The following is a 19,897-nucleotide window of genomic DNA, read 5'->3' as shown; positions in this document are numbered from 1 at the left end:
ACCTCAAAAAACTGGAGAGCAAATGGTGAGATAATAAATTTGTGTTGTTTTTAAGCTGACAAACTCATGGTCATTTGTTAATCAGCAATAGCAAACTAATAACAAAGGAAATGACATGATCTTCTCAATGAGAAAACTGATTAAAGAGGGAAAAGAATGGAAATCATTAAGAGCCACTGTCAAGGTCCAAGCAAAAGGTAATGATGGCTTGGAGTCGGATGCTAGCAGGAGAGACAGAAAGAAGTAGACAGATTTTAAGTAAATTTGTAAATGAAACGGGGCTTGCTGAAAAAAAGGATTTGGGGGGTGAAAAAAAGGGAATAAATCACAGATGATTCTTGGGATTCTGGCATGAGCAAATGAGTGAATGGTGGTGCTATTTATGAAATATTAAAAGGATAGTGATGCCAAACGGTGGTGGTTAGTTTTAGAAATATATTTTACCAAGTTAATATTTAACCCTTTGAGTGCCAATGTCGCTGTGAGCGACACTGAGAAATTTCCCCAAAAGTGCCAACGTCGCTCCCAGCAACTCTTTTTTCGATGGCTATAATGTAAATAACAATGGAATAATTCGTATTTTATGTTTTGTTCTTTTTTTTTTTGTACCTCAGGTTATATGTTAATATAACTTTTTCTCATGTTGACCCATATTTCAAATTAAGCATGGCACTCAAAGGGTTAAACATACATTGTACAGGGATGGATAAATGTAGGTTTATAGTTCTGAGTACACAAAACAGAGAGTTTATTCTTGTATTATTATTTATTAACTATTGTATTTATCATTAACCTACATATAACCTACACTATATATTTGCGTATGTATGTATATACATATACATACGCATATATTATATGAGGTCTGTCCGGAAGTTATCCAGGCATGTAATATGAAAAACAGAGACATTTATTGAAGAAGATACAAGATATATTGTACATAGGACAATGACTCCTCAGTCCCCTTTAAAGTAGGCACCTTGGGACCTCATACAGGTCTCCCTAGTCACCATCAGCTGCCTCATTGTATTTTCCTGAATCTCACATAGTCTGAAATCTCTTTCCTTTCAAAGGTGATTCTAGTTTAGGGAAAAGCCAGAAGTCACAGGGCGCCAAATCTGGGCTGTAGGGGGGCTGAGTCACCTGGGTGATTTGATGTTTCTCAAAAAAACTTTGCATGAGACGGGATGCATGAGCGGGCACATTGTCATGATGAAGCTGCCAATCACCAGTTGCCCATAGCTGTGCCCTTCTGAATCATCCCAATAGTTTCTACAGAGGAATGTTCAAGCTTAGTGCAAAATTTGATGCTGATTTGTTGCTCTGCCCACTCAGTCATTTTGAATGCGATGGCCACACAGTACACATGCTCACTCAATGGCGTCTGCCACCCCCACTGACTAATACAGTGAAGTCATCATTGTTCACACATGCACATTCCAGTCCACTCTCCTTGGCTGCCAGGTTACATTGATGTCACGCAGACCATTCTCACTATATTAACAATGGCTCAACTTCTTCCGGACAGACCTTGTATATATTATTTGTCATAAAATTAGGATGATAGTACAGTTCATTTTATTTTTTTTTTACTTAACAATAGAAAAATAAATTTTGATGATTTGATAATTTCCACTTTATATTATCTTTAAGTATTTAGCCTATCTCAAATACCCTATTGTATGGTTAAACTATTTTTATTTTTTCACTTTTATGAATGATATCCTAGTGAATATTCTTATGTGACAATTCTCATTATTTAGATTAAATCACCAGAATTGGAGTTACTGGGTCTGAAAGGTATGAACATTTTAAAGATACTTTTTACTCAAATGTGTTAAATCACCTTCTGGAAAGCAGGGTCCAATTTACCATTCCCTTCAGTAGTACACGAGGAAGCTAGTGGACTTCTCTTTCACTACTAAGAATTATTACTTTGAAAGCATCTTTGTCAATTTAGCAATGAAAAAAATCTCATTTCTCTATTAATTTATTATAGCCTACATCTTCAAGGCACGCTTCAGTCTTTAGTTATGTTTCGTTCTTTCCTGCCTGGTCTGACCTCTCCCACTATACTGAAATGGCACATGACTAGAGTCACGTCCTGTCGTTAGTAACCACCACAAGGACACAGAATGATGCTGTTAAATCCAGCATCCTCTATGAGAATGTGGGCATTTTCTCTGATATAGTCTCCGAAATTATATCCAGAGCCAGAAAGCCTTGGTGCTGCCCTCATCCTCAAATTAGCTTTCCTCCAATAACATAGAGTATAAAATACTTTGTTATGTTGTTTGCCTGCGTAAAAGAAAGAACAGAAAATGTGTTAAACAGTTTTCTTTTTTGTTGTTGTTTTTAAAATGATATATGGCTAAAAATCTATCAGTTAAAATGTCTACAATATATCTCGCAAATCAGTCACTAAAAAATGTATTCGGTGCGAGAGGGTATTATTTAATAATGGTTTCCTGTGGGTTATGGGATTTAATGGGTTATTAGTTTATTTTTATTACTTTTCTATATTGCCCAGATGTTTATTATTGAACATGTAGTTTCTCTAAAAACAAATATTTGAACAGAACTTTGTAAGTTAATAAAGCATTTTAAGATGTCTTGGACAACAATTTCCCGAAATTGCTTTAAAAATCAAGAATAAACAGAAGCAAGTTGCAGGAATTAAATGGAAAAAATCTTCTGAAAAAGCAGGCTTACATGGCATGTTAACTGTATGCCCTAACACTTGACCTCTAACCAACAATTATACTTTTATAAAAACCTAAAACACTGTTTAAATATACTTTCAAATACTTTTTTTCTTAATGAATCATATTGAGAACATCAAAGGGACTCTGACTCCCTATTGGTGAAGGGATAAGCCAGGGTGCTATGAAGCCAGGAACCTTGACCTTCAGAGGGAAAGGAACCCTTTGACAGCTCAGCGTCCAGCACGTATGTCAGTTATTAAATGACATTTTCAAACCACATTTAAAAACCTACAGGCTTCTCTTTATTAATGATGATAATATCTATTGTTTGCATTTTTGTCTATGTGCTAAGTAGTCCGCTATGTACTTTACATGCATTCTCTTTCTGAAGACGCTGAGGATTTTTTCTTTAAGTTAGCCAGTTTTATAAATGAGGACATGATGCTCAGAGAGAGCTTGTTCAAGATCACCTGTTGGTAAACAGTGAGAGTAGGATTTAGCTTCAGGATTGTCTTACTCTTAATGATTACTCTCAGCTATTATGTGTGTTCCTTAGCCTGCTATCTCTCTAAACTTTTTCGTACGAGTTTAAACAATTTAAACTGCACCGCTCTTAAGAATAGCTGTCATTGAGTCAGACTACCTCCACTTGCTCCTCTGCCATTATTACCTCTGGTGATTGCTCTTCACTGAAGTGCTCGCAGCAGAGGGTGCAGAAGCTCACTCGTGTGCCCGCTGCACTTCAAGCTAGAAACCCCTGCTTTCTTCCTTGGACCTCCCAAGCACAACTAGGACAACACTGCGAGCATGTCACTTTACTGTAGGTTGAAGAATGGGAGAGAACAAGAGGTGAAGGTGTTTACTGTAAAGAACAGGAATGGCTCAAATTTAGTCTCAAACACCACTGTGCTAAGAATTTACTGACAACTCCTGACCTCTGAGGAGCTCTTTCTCAGACTCAAGCTTCTTGACATGGTGCTGGGTTCTGGGAGTGACATAATGCTCTCTTCAGCTTAGATTTCTTGAAATCTTATAAATTGTCACAGGTGAGATCCTGGGACTTCTGATTTGCCTAAGGGCAGAACCATTCCTCTGTGCTGAAAGAGGTGTTAAGAAAAAGATTTTCCTGGGAAAGGCAAACTTTTAGAAGAGACAATTGGATCTCTTTCTCAGACTTGACACATTGCTGGGCCCCCTGCACCCTGTTTTTACAGCCCCCATCAGGCTTCCAACTCTGCAGCTGCCCCCCAAGCTGGGAAGGCTGCACAGCTGTTTAACCCCCCATCCCCACCCCAGTCTGGGCCCTAAGCATGCATTTGTATTTTAATAACACATTACGGTATTCCGCTAGGTGTCATCCCCTCAGGATCTCCACCTTCACCTTTACAAAGGACTGGCTCCAGATTTGAAGTGTCAGTTTTTTCTTTACCATCTCCTGAATCAAATTCTCCCACACCAACAACCTCAGCAAACCCTATTGATTAGTCAGGGATCTCCAGAGAAACAAAATCAATAGGAAATGTGTATATGTATACATATGCGTATATATAGATATAACATATATTATCTCTATCTATCTATCTATCTATCTAGAGAGATTTTATTTTTAAAAATTGGCTCATGTGACTGTGGGAGCTGGCATATATGAAATCTATAGAGCAAGCTGGCAGGCTGAAATTCATGTAAGAATTGATGTTGCATTCTTTAGTCCTAACTCCACAGGGCAGACCCGGCAGGCTGGAAACCCAGGAAAGGTTTCTATGTTGCTGTCTTGATGCCTAATTTCTTCTCAGGGAACCCCAGTCTTTTCTGTTAAGGACTTCAACTGATCAAATAAGGCCTATCCCCATTAAAGGGGATAATTCACTTTACTTAACATCCACTGATTTAAGTTAACAACATCTAAAGAACTATTTACAGCCACATCTAGGCTGGGAATTCACTAAACTACTGGGCACATCACTTTGCCAAGTTTACACATAAAATTACCCATCATACTCTTGATATATGAATTTCTATAATGGTCTGGGTACCAATATGGTCCCAACTTCAGTGTGCTTAAAGATGAGTTGAAAAGCCTATGCTTCTTTAAAATAACCTGTACTTTCAAAAAGATCTCCTTACCCATTATGACCCCAACGCCATTATGCAATACCATCAGATATGCAGAATTAGAGTGAGGTCTGAGACCTCCGGTGGCAGCTTTGGCAACATCGTCTTAGGGGTAAGGAAGCTGCGCCATCCTCAGGGAATTCTGGGCATGGTGCCAGTTTTTAGGAAAACACGAGCATTTATGAATGTGGAGGAACCTTGTTAACTACTGAGAAGAAATTCCCTTTGGACATAAGGGTGGTGGTTGTGTAGCGTGATGAAGGTGGACAGTCCTGGATGGGAGTCTGTGGTGGACAAAGCTCTACAATGCTGACCATACCTTCCTCCTTCCTTTTCATTGCCTGTAAAATAGGAGTCATATTTTTTTCAGAACTTTAGTAAGGGTCACATGAGAAAAAATAGACACATGTTCCAGCAAACTGTTTCATACACTTTAATGGTAAACATGATGTTGTTTCTTAGCTTTTTGTCAAATCCTTTGGGTATTGCTCTAGTTATGACTTTCAGCATTAAAAATCACTGCTTTTGAACTCATCCATTTGTTTACCATGGAAAGATGAAGAAATTTATGCAGTAACATACCTCAGTTGCTTTATTGAAGTGTTGGATTGCATGATTTTAGATGTGGGACAAAGAGGGGATAAGAAGAGTTTTATTGACTAAAACTGCTGCCTTTTCAGTAAACAGCTGATTAACAAATGGTCATACAGCTGTTTGCAATAACATAGGAGACATGCCTGCCTTTTGATTGTTATTTAAGTGTTTTTTTGTTTGTTCTCATAGAGTTGTTTCCAAAAATTTTATGTAATATGCCTGAAGGTTATACTAAGAAGGAAGCATTTCAAAAATGACTTAAAAGGCTTGTATATGTGCACAAGCATGTGATTGTGTTTGTGTGGCCATGAACAAGCATGTGCATATGATTCACACATCTCTTTCCGCAAGGGATTTGAGATAGCACAGAATGTCATTCTGGCTAAAAAGCCACATCAGATCACAATCACTAATAGGTCAGAGCTACATAATGCTCTCTTCAGCTCAGATTTTGTGAAATCTTATAAATTGATGGAGGTGAGATTCTGGGACTTCTTATTTGCCTTAGGGCAGAATCATTCCTTTGTGCTGAAAGGGGTATTAGGAAAAAATTTCACTGGAAAAGGCAAACTTCTAGAAGAGATAACTATAATTCCTAAAGATAAAAAAACCTATAATATTTTACACTTGAAAACTAAAATTTTTAAAGGAATTATTTATTACAATTAAAACTGTAGGAATTAAAACCTCAGGATGGAGCATGGCTGGCTTCTTGCATTGCTGATTTGGTTTCTGCCTTGTACAGGTCAAATATTCTTCCTCCTTCTCCAACAAGAGTTGGTCTAGGCTTGCCTAATGGCCTGCTGTAATTGAGCCAGCCGCGTTCTGTGGGGGAGGAGCCAGGGCAGAAGCAGCTAGGCTTTAATAGCGTGAACAACGTTATTGCTAAAAGCCTGAAGTCAGAGATCTCTTCCTTCTTTAGGTTGAAACAGCGTCAGCACTAAGCTGGAAGGATTGGCCCTTAGTTGTTTGTGATAAGGCCCTTTTTATTCTCCTGGTTGAAAGCAATTGATTCAAAATAACTAGGCATTCTAATAAGAAGGCAAGCATATTGTTTTTGTTAGGTGTGATACAATGATATTATATGAGTATTATTAAATGAGAAGAACTATGTTGAGCAATTGTCTAAGAAAGAAAGATGATGATTGGAGGCTCCTCTCTAGATATTTCAGGAGAATTTGGAGGGGGAGGAAATTTTAGTGGGTAAGTGTATGGGTTTTGGTCAGACTAGGAGATGACTTCTCTAAACCTCCATTTTTATTTTTTGTAAAATGAAGGATAATAACAGGTCCTTCCTCATGTATGGTATGCATTTACCAGAGATATATTAGTTTCCTATTACAGTTGTAACAAATTACAAACACACACACACACACACACACACACACCACGTGTGCGGCTTGAAACAACACAAATTTATTGTCTTATAGTTCTGGTGGTCTAAAATCCAAAATGCATCTCCTTTGGCTAAAGTCAGTATGTGGATAGAGCCCTGTTCTTTCTGGAGGCTCTAGGGGAGGAATTCTTTTTATTTTTACTTTTGCCTCTACTAACTTCTAGAGGCTTCTAGATGTTTCTTGTTACGATTCTGGCTCGTAGTCCTGTCACGTCACTCAGACACCAACTCTCCTGTTTCCCTCTTCCACTTATGAGGACCTCCGTGATTACATTGGCCACCAGGATAATTCCCCATCTCAAGGCCAATGGCTTTGCCGCCTTGGTTCCCCTTTGCTGTGTAAGGTAACATATTCATAGGTTCTGGGGTTTAGGGCAAGAGCCTTTTAGAAGTCGTTACTCTCCCTACCACACCGGAGCACTCGCCACTAAGTAAACACACAGGGAATGCTAAATTTTGCTACTCTTAACACCCCCAAAAAGAAAGAAATACTCTCTGAATGGATTTTGTTGTTTCAGTAAGAAGATCCCAACTGACCAATGTCCCAGAAACCAGATGAGCATAGAGCCCTCCCACAATGTCTCCCAACACCTTTCACTGACAGTTCTTTTGGCGCTCTGCCTTTAAAGCTGAAAAGTAAACAACACCTTCTCTGTTCCCTCCTCTTTCTGTACTTCTTTCTTTCTTGAGGGCATTTTCTGCTGTGGTATCAACACGCCTATATGTAACTGACTCTCTAAAGTGGAACTTGTGTGCTCACCTTTCTGTCCAGCTTAAAGCATCCCATGTCCACTCTGAACTGGGCACCTTCCCCCTAATATTCTAAGCATCTTTGAAAACATCTCCAGAATTCAAATGACCATTTTTGATTCAAGCATCCCTTCCTCCTTCTTGCATTCAAGGACAGGATCACTCTTTCTGATGCACAGATGTGAATATTGGGAGTCACTCCCCAGCAAGTACTCTCCAAGTTCAAGCTTCCTGTGCCCTTGTCTGGACTCCTGTCTCCTGCTTTCCTCCCTCCCTCCATTGATGTGTGCCATCACTCCGCAAAGTCTCGGGTTCCTTCTTTCCTGCCTTAAATTAGTCCTTTTGTTTTGTATTAAATCAACCTTTGTCAGTATGCTCAAGGGCTCACAGAATTATTTTCAAGAACCTACCATATGCCAGACATTGTACTTAGACAGTTGACATACATTATCTCATTTAATCCTAATTTGGTACCCTGGCAGGTAGATGTTATTTCTCCATTTTTACTAGTAGGCAATTGGAAGGATAGAGAGCTTTATATAATTCAGCCAAAACTACACAATAAACAGCAGAGAGATCATTCAAATTCAACTGTGTCTAATTTCAAAGCCCCTCACTTGACCACCATGATGGAGCCCCACCATTTAATTTTGTTGTTAAGGTATCTGTTTTATGAAGGCTTTCTTGAGTTCATATACTTTAGGGGTAGATCCTCAGTAGCCTGATGACAAATGGATCATGGTTTGGTCATCTTGTTGGTGCTTTCTGTGGGCAACTAAAGACTGCTATGTGTACTGTTTTGTTTTGCTTTTACCTAAGACCTAGGACTTAAACCTGTGCCTTTGGCATGGCTTGCAGGTTAGTCCAGGTGCATTTCTCATATCTAAAAGGGAAAAAAGGCGGGGTGGTGAGAGAAGGAAGTCATTCGCCCATGTGTGGGTAGCTTTGAGTCACATTAAGTTAGCACTCTTGTGGAGGTCAATAATCCTGATAAATCTGTTTCTTTCCCATTAGAAGTCAACTCTCAGTACCCAGTGACCAGCCAAGACATGCTTTTTCTTCTTTGATCAAAACGCCCACAAAGGAAACAGAAACCAGTTTAGCAACTTTGTAAGTGGGTGCAAAAGGACTCCTATAAATAAAGCCTCCCATTGTTCAGCTCTGGTCATGTTAGGTTAAGAATTCTGATGGTATTTATCATCTCTCTCTGAATTCTTACTGACTGCCTAATAAATTTAGCTATGGCTTTGATTCATTTGCATCTTTTAGAATTCTAAGTTTGATTCTTCTTAAAGGTGGCCTTAATCATTAAGTCTTCTTTATAGAAGGTGTTAGCAGCGAAACAGCACCAGAATGTTACCAGACCTCAGTTTAGCAACTTTGCTACTTGAGTTGGGCAAAGAAAGAATTCAGAGCCAAGAGACTCAAATTATAAGAGAATGTTTATTTGGAAAGTCACAGAGGTAGAAAAGGGGAGCCAGCCGGGCTGCGTGGGCTCAGGAAATGAGTTACAGAGGCAAAAAAAAAGGGCAGAGAGAATGTGCCTGGTGGAAGGATAGGGGGAAACGAGGGTGCTTTGCTTGCCTGAGAGAGAGAGACAGAGAGAGACAGACAGACAGAGAGAGAGAGAGAGAGAGAGAGAGAGAGACTTAACTGGATCCTCCGTCTTGAGGGTTTTTCTCTGGAGGTCACAGGGGAAAATCTCAAGAGAATATTCATCAGCTTTGCAGGTGTGTCTTCAGAGTCAGGGTCTCTATTGACTGGTCTGGCACCAGCATAGAGGGTCATTGACCACTGCAGCTTGTCCTGATGTCAGGCTGGTTTTGCTGCTTTTCTGGGCCTGGAGTTGAAACACAACTGAGGTCTAGACGTTAACTCTAGTTTGAGCAAAACCCGACTCTGTCATCAGCAGACCTTATGCTTTGTTCCTAAGATTATTTGATGCAGGTCAGAACCTCATTGTCCTGAGGGCTCAATGATTACAGGAGTGGTCGTGGGCAGCTTATATGGGAGTCATATAAGGCTCTTCTCAGGACTCCTTGTTCCTCCTCTAAGGGGGTCTGCGGCATGACTAGTGGCATGCCAGGGGAGAAGAGGTCAGGGGTGGGTCCAAACTGCATGACCAGCGATATGTTGGGGGAGGAAAGGTCACCCTGGGGGCGAGGTCCCACCCCAGTTTTGTCTGTTGCTAGGCATTTGGGGCTTTCCACCCTGATGACCTTCTGTACGTGGCCTACTTTTCCTACTCTGTTCATGTCTGTCTAACTGCCTACTGAAAAGGGACTTTGTCCTCTATCACTGCCCCTTAGCTTTTCCTGCTTGGTTACATTCTTAAAGAGGAAAAAGAAATCATCTCAGACTAGGTGATCTTAATAATAGAAAGAATGCTGTCTGGGGCCTTAAGAAGCTTTATTGCTCATAAAGAAAAGCATCAAAGTATATACTATGCAAACGAGCTCAGCGTGGGCAACTCTTGTTTATTCACATGATGGCTTTGCCCTTCTGTATTTGATGGAATCTATAGAATTTTTAAAAGTTGCAAGAAATGAACTTCAGTATTATAAGGACATATCTTTTCAAACTTTATTGCTTCTTTTATAGGAACATGCAAACCAAATGATTCCTAAACGTAGTTCTTAGATTTCTGTATGATTGTGAAAGCTAAACACAGCAGAAGAAATAGACTTTAACTTGATGTTGTCTGGAGTTATTATTGGCTCAATAGTTGAAAATGGAATGCAGACAACAGATCATTTAAAAGTATTATGTCATTGTGAAGTTGACTAAAGTTGAAAACTGCACTGTGGTTATGTAAAAGAATATCCATATTCATAGGAAGTATACTTTTCAGTATTTAGGGGCAAAGGGCCATGATGCATATAACCTACACTCAAGTGGCTCAGCAAATAAATGCATTATGTGTGTGTATATATATCAGAGAGAGAGAGAGAGAGAGAACAAATGGGATAAAATATTAAGAATAGTAGAATTTTGGTAAAGAATATATGAGAACATATTTATCCTAAGCAATACTAATTCACATCTATGAACAGATGGTGCTTGAATCTAAATTTCCAGCCAAATGGATTATTATAAAGTCTAGACCCATAAATTCAGCTGTACTCCACCTATCCAGTAGGATATTACACAGGAATTTCAAAATCAACCTTTCCACAGTTGGTTTTATAGTAGCCCCTTTAAACCCGAGCTTCTTTCAATGTTCTATCCCCCTGTTGCCCTCAGATTTAAATCCAAATCCTCAGTGTAACTGACAAGGCACGTGAAAGCCCTGGTTCCTCTTTATTTCTCTAACCTCACATCTCCCTTCTCTCTTTCCTAATTCATCTTATCCCTTCTTATACCATAGTGCAGTCGTACTGGACTTCTTTCTGTTGAAGCTTTCTCTGGCTCCCCAGCCTTTGCTTATGTGAGTCTCTCTTCCTCAAGCACTTTCCTTTGCTCCCAATTAGTTTTCAGTACATAATTCTATTTGCCTGACTTATTCTTCCTTGAAATCTCAACTTAGATGACATTCCTTTAGGAAATGTCCATGGCACCCCAAGTCTGATCAAATCAATAATGGAAACAAATTTAAAATAAAATAATGGAATTATTTTGAATAATTGTTTTGAAACTAACATTAAGTATGTATACATTAATTCAGTCAATATGGTTTCCACAAATACTCATTGAACACCTCTTATGTGCCCAGCCACTTTTGGTTGGGTCATTGAACAGGTATATATTGATCTCCTACAATATTCCAAACACTGTTCTGGATGCAGAAATTATAGCAAGAATATCCTTAGATCTTAAATTCTGGTAGAGGAAACTATTCACAAACATGTAGATGTATAATATCAGTTAATAAGTATCATGAAGTAAAAAAAAGAGTTAAGGGGATGCTTCCTTAGATACTATCATCAGGGAAGACCTCTCCAAGGAAGAGGTGTATGGACAGGAACTTAAATAAAATGGCACAACAAGGTCAGGCCCATGTCCGGGGGAGAACATTTTAAGAAAAGGAGAAATGTAAGTGCAAAGGCCTTAGGACCAGAACGCGCTTGGTGTGTTCAAAGAACAGCAAAGGGGCCTGCTTGTGTTAAGCTCAGTGAGCAAGAGGGTGGTGATGGAAAGTTCTTGTGGCCAGATCTTGTGATAGTGAGCAGTGAATCCACTCCGTCATCAGTCTACTTTTGTCTGGGTATTCACTCCAGTTGTGCTCATGATTTTGTACTTGGCCTGAAAACACAAACTGCATTACATTTTTGTGGGAAAGAAGGGACATTGGGGACCAAGGACAATGGGAGAAGAGCCTCTCTAGTGCAAAGATGTTGCCCTGAGAATTAACAAGCCAGAACTGGATAGAACCTGCAGAACTAGGAGGATAACGTCAGAAAGGTAGCAACTAGGGGTTGAGGGGAGCAAAACCTTCATCCCATAAGAACTAGTACCCTGGACGTCCAAAATCTCTCCCTCTGCCCTTTCCCATCACCATTCTTTCCTGACTATTTCAAAATTGATTTAGCCAAAATCTAGGTTTTTTTCCCGCCATTAGATGGTAATAGAGAATACTTCTGCTTTTGAACTATAGCAGTGACTTGTTACTGTAATGCTGCAAAGTGTAATACATTATTTTAAAAAAATGAATTCCAACTTTACATCAATTTCTAGCCACATGGTCTATATAGGCTGAATGTTATATAATTTTAATTTATATACCTCTGAATGATAAAAACAAAAAATAAAAGGTCATCCTAATTTTCAAGAGGGGTGACTTATTTCCAGGATTGACCTATAGACAGTAAGATCTTAAATTATTTCCTAAAATGGTATCTATTTCATTTTCTTTTATTATTAACCAGAGTCTAATCACTTCATTATTTTTATCTTGTATTTTCTTCTACATTATCTTTGTTGATTCCCCTTCCTGATGTCCATAATCTAAAATATTGTTGAAAAGGAAATGTTTTTCTGATAAGCATACTCTTTCAAGTTTGTGTGAAATAAATATAAATAAGTAAGGCTAAAGGAGAAAATGGAGAGGAGAATCCTATGGAAATGAAAACAGTGTAGATAAGACACATAATTCACATCCAGGGAAATTTTCTAACTACTAATTATAATAATGTCAGAAGTCAAAAGTATACACTATTAGGCAGCCTCAAAAGCACCACTGATGGGTGTAAATATTTTAATCAAATATTCACATTACATAATTCTTTTAGTGTATAATAATTTTCACATACTACATAACTTGTGTATAACCATTCATTTTCTTTGATAGACTTTATTGTAGGTGCTTGAAATCAAGCTTAAAACTAATTCATTATTATGATCTGAGGTTTTTATCTTTATTTTTTTTCTGTATCTCTTCTTTTATGACAATTTTGAATTTTCTAAATCAGATAGTTGAGAGAAGCTTTGTTTTGAAGAGTTTATCCTAAGAAATTTCTATGTTAGAAACAATGTTGTCGTAACATGGCTTATGTTGATGTGGCAGGAGATATGTCAAATATCTACACATACTTTTATAACTTTTCATAGTGATAATTTAATCAGCTGGTATTTATTAAACACTTATTACATGCCAAGTATTATTATAACTACCTTGTATGTATTAAATCATTTAATCCTCATAGCAGCCCTATGAGATAGGAAGTATTAAAATCCTATTTTCATAGATGAAAATACTGAGTGGCAGAGAGTTCACCAGTTCACTCAGGCCTCATGACTGTAAAGTGAAGGGACAGAAATTTTAACTGCTCTTTGCTATGTGACAGAGCATTCGCTCACACAGCCCAGAGAGTGCAGGAAGTAATCAGACTACTTGGTGCCGATGGCTGGGAAATCTAACAGGAGGGAAGAGGAGAATGGAAAATGCGCTCCCTGCTCAATATGAGACATTTTTCCCGAAGGAAAAACACAGAACTTTAAGGGGCTTTTTTCTTTGGTCAGAAAGTATGTTCACACAGAGTAAAAGAGAAGAAAATAAAAAAGGCTGTGGGTATCAGGTGACTGGATCACCCCTGTAACCCTGGTGCTCAGTACAGGCCTGCCTCAGACACCTAGTTACTTAGTAAACAACATTCACGTGTGTTACCTGCTACCGGACCTGGTTTAATCAAAGCTCTTTTGTACAGGCTAAACTTACAGGAACATTGTGAAGTGTGTGTCCTCCATGAAGCCTAACTCATTTGAAATGCCTTATATATAGCCAATGATAATTGCTACTATAAGCAGTTCAAATTTTCTTTTTAAGAATTGCTCTTAAAACACCCTCTCCGTTCAAAAGGAAACTTGGTTAAATATTTGTAAGTAACTTTTCTCGGAGAGGAGCTCGATGTGTTCTCTTGTGTTTCTATGCATCCATCCCCTAGAGAACCTTGTTTCAGAAGTGACACCATTTATCCCTCAGCATCTGGACCACATTTATTTCCCATCTGTTACTTCACTTAAGAGAGATGTTCTTTCTAGTCTTCTGCAGCATGCATTTTGATAAGGATGCACACTACCAGACAGATTCACATCTCAAGTTAAGACTATATCCTTGGTATTCTAATGGAGGATTTCATAAAAATGTGATATTAGCAAAGTACTTTTATAATCCTACCTGCCAACAATTAACATCTATCTATAAATAGCAATATCACATGATTTCAGAATTACCCTAGTCTTGGAAAATTTTTTATCAGAAATTTTCCTTAGCAAAGGATCTTATCCCTACCATCTTCACAAAAAAAAAAAAAAAGGAAGAAGGAAAAAAAAAAGTTGAGTTTGAACAAGCTCTAATTATGTAATCAAACAGATTTATCCACCTCATAAAAACTAAACCAACAGTTAGACATTTAAAGTCACGTGATCATAGTAAACAATAATGTATTGTACACTTAAAATTTCTTAAGAGGATACCTCACATGGTAAGTGCTTTTACCATAATAAAATTGAAAAAATACTTTAAAAAATTAAATAAGTCACATTATCATAAATTAGTCAGTCTACATGATATGATACAGATATGAAGAAAATACATCAAGAAGTAAACTGGGAAAGTAAATCAATAACTAGAACAGGAATATAGAATAAAAACTAGAGAAGATGTGGAAACAGTGGCATTTCTGACCAAAGCACTAAAAATATTTTAAAATGAGGGCTTCTTAGGAACCTGGATCCCAAAGGTGATGAACAATGAAGAGGAAGCAACACCGAAGACCCAGTATTTATTCATTGAAAACTCTGTTTATCAGATGCCTCATGGACATCTCTAAGTACAGCTAAAAGATTGACTTAATTATATTTAGCCTTGAATGAAATATACTTAGGTGACAAGTGATTGAAGTCTAGTTCCTATCAGATTCCTAAGCAGAGCAATAAGAAGGAAATGACAAACTACTGGTAAATATGTATCTTGTGTGTAGCTACAGCACAGATGGAGATATAAGTATTTGCTCCTGTAGGTACCTGCATATGACCAATTCACAACAGTGTTTGATGTGAGTGTGTGTCTGTATAGCTCTCTTATCCATATTGAAACACAGTGCAAATAGAGATAGCATTACCACCTGTGTGAGATGGAAACATGTAAAAGTCCCTTTTTGCATTTTCTACAGTGACTGAAAACCATGTGCTTATGTTTTGTAGAGGCCTGTTTTGTGTGTGCGTTTCTTCTCATATGAAGGCTTGCTTAAAAAAAAAAAAAAGAGCCAGTTCATTCCTGCCTTCTATCTGCTGCTGTTATTTCCTGGGAATCGGTAGTAATGCTAAATTATTTGAAGATGAACATCAGAGCATTCCCAAGACACTTCTGCCCTTTCTTTTTGCTCACCTTATAAAGCAATAAGGAAACAGCCGCTCATTAATTTTCTATGCATAGCTAACTCGGCAAAACTTTATAAACAAACAATATGCCCCAGGGTGGTTGTGTTCATGATATGAAGATACTAATTGAAGCACTTTGTAAATGGTAAAGCATTACACATATGGAAGGCACTGTTATCATTAGCATTACTTTAATGTAGTATAATAGTATCTAGTAGTGGAATAAGCCAATCATGTCATTACAGAAAGGAGTGGAAATGAATATCTGTTAAACACCTAATTATAGCAGTGTCAGGAACTTTTCTAGAAATTTTATATAGGCTCTCTTATTTATTTAATAGCATTCACAGGGAACACTGCTGAACTCTTAAAGGAGCCAAAGAAAGAGTCTGTATTTGATCCAAATTAGTTCCATAGAGTAGACATCATGCATTTTGAATTGAGACTGAATCATATTTCCGATTTATACCCTTCTCCTCTAAAAACATGTTGGCTTGGTCAGGCACTTTACTAGTCAGTGAATAGCTTTTAATGGAGCGCTCAGAACTTGGCCAAAGTCCTCTGTTCTGTACTGCATGCAAAATCTTGGTGTTATTACGATTACACAGCGTGTCATTGTTATGAACTGATGATAATGTGAACTTTGTCTTCTTTATAATCATTGTCAGTTCATTACAGTGTACTAACTGCACACATTTTCAAATGACTTGTATATATTTTTAACTTCCCTCTGAAGCTTGCCTCTTCCGGCATCCAGTAGTCTTTGGACTTGGCAGGGATTTTTACCAACTGAGTTGCCATTTTCTCTGCCCCATAATTGTTGATCCCTCTCCCCTCCCCCAACAAAATACAGTATAATGGCTGTTGGGGTGAATTCTCTTGCTTGTCCTCCTAAGGAAAAAAAATACAGAAAGAAATAAGTGTAATGCAAAGCAATGTGTACTATATCATGACAATGCAGTTGAAGATTCTGGCAGGGGGCAAAACTAGCAGCATTGAAATATCTGTGCTACAAAACACCAGCAAATTACAAAATACTTAGCCTTATCCAAGCTACTGCCTGTCAGTACTATTAGAAGTCAATAAGAGAGATTTGTTGAACTGAACGTGGCTGTGCCACTGATATACTTTACAATAAGAGACTGTACAGAAGTTAGATATTGAGTTCTGCTATCTCACTTTATGATAAATTTATAGGGTCAACTTAGTGACATATTGTGTAGAATGTGCTGGCACTGTTTCCAAAATGCTCAGTGAGCCAGGAGCAAGTCCAGAGTCATAAGGCGGATACGGTATGCAGGAAGAGAAACCTTTGAGTCTCACACATTGCCACCAGGGGTCAGGGACCAGACACTCTCCCAGAAAGGAAGTGTTGTATTACCAGGGAAGCACAGGGTCCAAAATCCCCGTCTTCTCTTCCTGAAAGTGGCGTATTGTGGTCTCAGTAGTCTGAAGGGAGGATCTCAGAAATGTTCTGCCCACGTAAAGGTATGTGTAAGTGCTCTCAGCTTTAAACAAGTCATTTGGGAAAGTCACATAGGGTTGACTTTATATTTTCAAAATCCAGATGAACTATATGGATCTGTTGGCTACTGCCTCCAGAAAGGGAATGTTTGGTGGGGGAGGTTGGGAAGGAGTAAACTCTGTTGAAATACTAATTTAATTATAGAATATATTTAAAAAGACTCTGTGCATGAACAATATTTGTCTATGATTTGCTGTGCGTGCTGCTGCTGGGGTTCTATAAGAGGGAACTCCCCAAGATAGATTCAGACACGGAGATTTTGAGTCTGTTTTCATGTCCAGTGGACATTTATAACAGTTGTTAGTGACTTTTTGCATTCATTCGCAGGAAATCATTTGTCAGTAAGGTTTCCTATTGCCTGACCTTGCCATTAACTGAAAAACTGTGCACACCTAAGCTAATGATAGTGATTAAGTCACATGCTCAGGCTTCTGTCATCACTGTGCTCTGAGTTTCAAGGGTGATAATACGTTTCATTAGGTCCTCGCAGACACCCTCTTAAAAGTGCACTTAAATGTCTTTGTTTCCCTTTAGCATTTATTTCTTTAACTTCGCTGGGCTCCGGAGAAAGGAGGAGAGAAAGAGAGGAGGTTTTGCTATTGTTTTCCAAGTTTTAGTCAAGGCAAAATAACATTACTGATGGATCGACCTGTACTTTTTAAGTGGGAGAAATAAAGATATAAAAAGACCTGAGGCATGTAAGTCACCTCTTTGATTTTTAATGGCATAAAGCAGATAGAATTCGTTATTGACTTTTAAAAATGAAATTGCCCTACATTATTATTTACTTATAGCTTTTCCTTTCAAAAGGAGTAATCACTGTTACTAGGTTAGTTTTTCCTCAATCACAAGCAACTATGTGGCAACATCGGAATATATAGTATAGTTTACCACATAGGCATGAAGCTTAATGATGTTGCAGGATATTATTTCTCACATTAATAATAAATTCATGAGCATAATGCACAGCTAAAAGGTTGAGTATCTTTTTTATTTGGGTAATTTCAAAAGCAGTTATTTCACATTATAAAGCAATTTATTTATGAAGTTCTCATTATAGAAACAGAAATGTTTTTAATTAGAAATAAACAGTCTAATTTCATTTTTCCAGATCAGGGCACGAATTTCATGATGATAATTATAACACACACAAAATGCCCAAGTTAAATATTTAAAGGATTGGTTTCAGCCCAAATGACTTCTTAAGTTTAATCACAAGATCTAAAACTTTTAAGTCAGTAAGGAGGTTGATAACCAATCATAACAAAATTTAATTTCCAAGCAATGCCCAAAATTTAATCATTACATTTAGTTAAAATTTGAGAGGTACTAAAATTATCTAGTTTTCAATTTTCACTCTAGAATGGAAAAATATTCAGTAGTACATATGAAGTTATAGATGTTACAAAAACCTATGAAGCCCTTTTCAAAGCTGATGTTTTAAAGCATGATTTCACATACAGGACAGATCAGATCTGGTGCAGATAAGATTCAGACCATTCTTAAATTTCAGTAAAGCTCCTGGTTAAATTAGAAACCTCCTTCCATTGTACCAAGAGCAGGGCCTAGTTCATAATGTGTCCTTGGTAAATATTTGTTGAACACATCCTCATATCAACCCTTATTCACTAGGTACAACCCATCCTTTCCTTCCCCAGCCTCTTCCTCTTCTTGATTCCTCCCTCCTATACTTCCTCCTGTCCCAGCATTTGCACACTCAGGCATCTTTTTGCAAAAGTGAATCTGTTTATTTCAATAGTGGTCATCAATCATTGTGAAACTGAAGGATAGCAATTAATATTTCATATGTAGCACTTAAGCCTCCTTACCTAGATGATGCATTTTGTTTCTTTGTACACATCCATAGCCACTTAACAAATGTTTATTGATTGCCTAGTAAGGCTGCATTGTGACTGACTTTGAGAATTTTCATATACTCCTCAGTTACCAGTACTATATTTCCTTTATTCTAAGATGCACCATTATTTTACCTTTTAACTTCTGAAAATTCGAAAGTAACTTATGAGCAATGGCATATCATAGTTTAATTGGCAAGGTTTGCTTTTTCTTTTTTCTTTCTTGGTGGCATATCTTATATATAATCAATGCTGTCTTAGGTTTGATGACATATCGCAGTAAAAAAAAATAGATAAATCTGTTATTTGTATCATATGCTAAAGGCTGTACATTTCACATATAAATTTTATAAGAGTATTACTTTTTTTGTTTGTTGTAGCTTATTCATAGCCAACATTGGTCTTTCCTCACCACCTTCCTCCATCCTGATTGCTTTGCCACTGGGCTTCTACCAGTTCTGAGACCATCTGTCATGACTGAACACCTCTGGAAAATACTCAGAGAATTTTATTACTAATTTAGTTACCAATACTGTACATAACTCTAGTGAAATTGGAAGAGTACAGGTTTTTTAAACTAAAGACCTAGGTTCAAGTTACAGTTCTGCTCCTATGTATACTTACTGATCCGATATTTATCCTCAAAGCTTTAAATTATACATCTACGAATAGAAATAATATGAATACTATTTTAATCACTGGATTGTTAGGGCAATTTGTAAAAAATATTGAGCCAGTAAAATGCTGAATATTAAATGTATATGAGAGCTCTTGATATACAATGAAGTACTGTTCAGTTATGCACTTTAAGGATCAACATTAAACAAAAAATACTTAGACTGGCTTATGTGTAAGTAGAAAGAAAGAGAAATTATAGATTTTTTTCCAAACAAAAGGAATAAGTTCTGCATTTTAATTGTCATTAGAAATGATGATATGACCCATTAACTTTCTGTCTGAAATCCAAGGAGAACTGTGAAATCTATCTTCAGAAAACATCCTTACTATAAGGGTCCTAGCTGTGTTGAATCCCAGTGCTGAAGATGTGCCAGTCTATCCTTTATTCAGTTAGCAGAACCATATAGTCTACAGCAGCTCTGTGGTGGTAAAAATAAAACATTACTTAGATTCCCCAGTTACT

The 19,897-nt window shown here is 37.6% G+C and overlaps 1 protein-coding gene across 4 annotated transcripts in view; it reads left to right on the top strand.

The window, feature by feature from the left end:
* OXR1 (oxidation resistance 1) overlaps positions 1-19,897 on the top strand; it is a 363,374-nt gene that overhangs the window by 245,299 nt on the left and 98,178 nt on the right. Inside the window, exon 1 of one of the 4 annotated variants that reach the window (XM_090283454.1) lies at positions 16,744-16,863. The exons of the other annotated variants lie outside the window; for them this stretch is intronic. Coding sequence (XP_090139580.1) covers positions 16,845-16,863 — 19 coding nt within the window. The 5' untranslated portion in view covers positions 16,744-16,844. Of the gene's footprint in view, positions 1-16,743; positions 16,864-19,897 lie in introns of those variants that run through there. 4 annotated transcript variants of the gene reach the window in all.

The sequence above is a fragment of the Furipterus horrens genome, unplaced genomic scaffold, assembly GCF_987537825.1.
Source record: "Furipterus horrens unplaced genomic scaffold, mFurHor1.1.pri manual_scaffold_7, whole genome shotgun sequence".
NCBI lineage: Eukaryota > Metazoa > Chordata > Mammalia > Chiroptera > Furipteridae > Furipterus > Furipterus horrens.
Note: the sequence above shows the minus strand (reverse complement) of the source record. Positions and strands in the feature narration are given on the sequence as shown.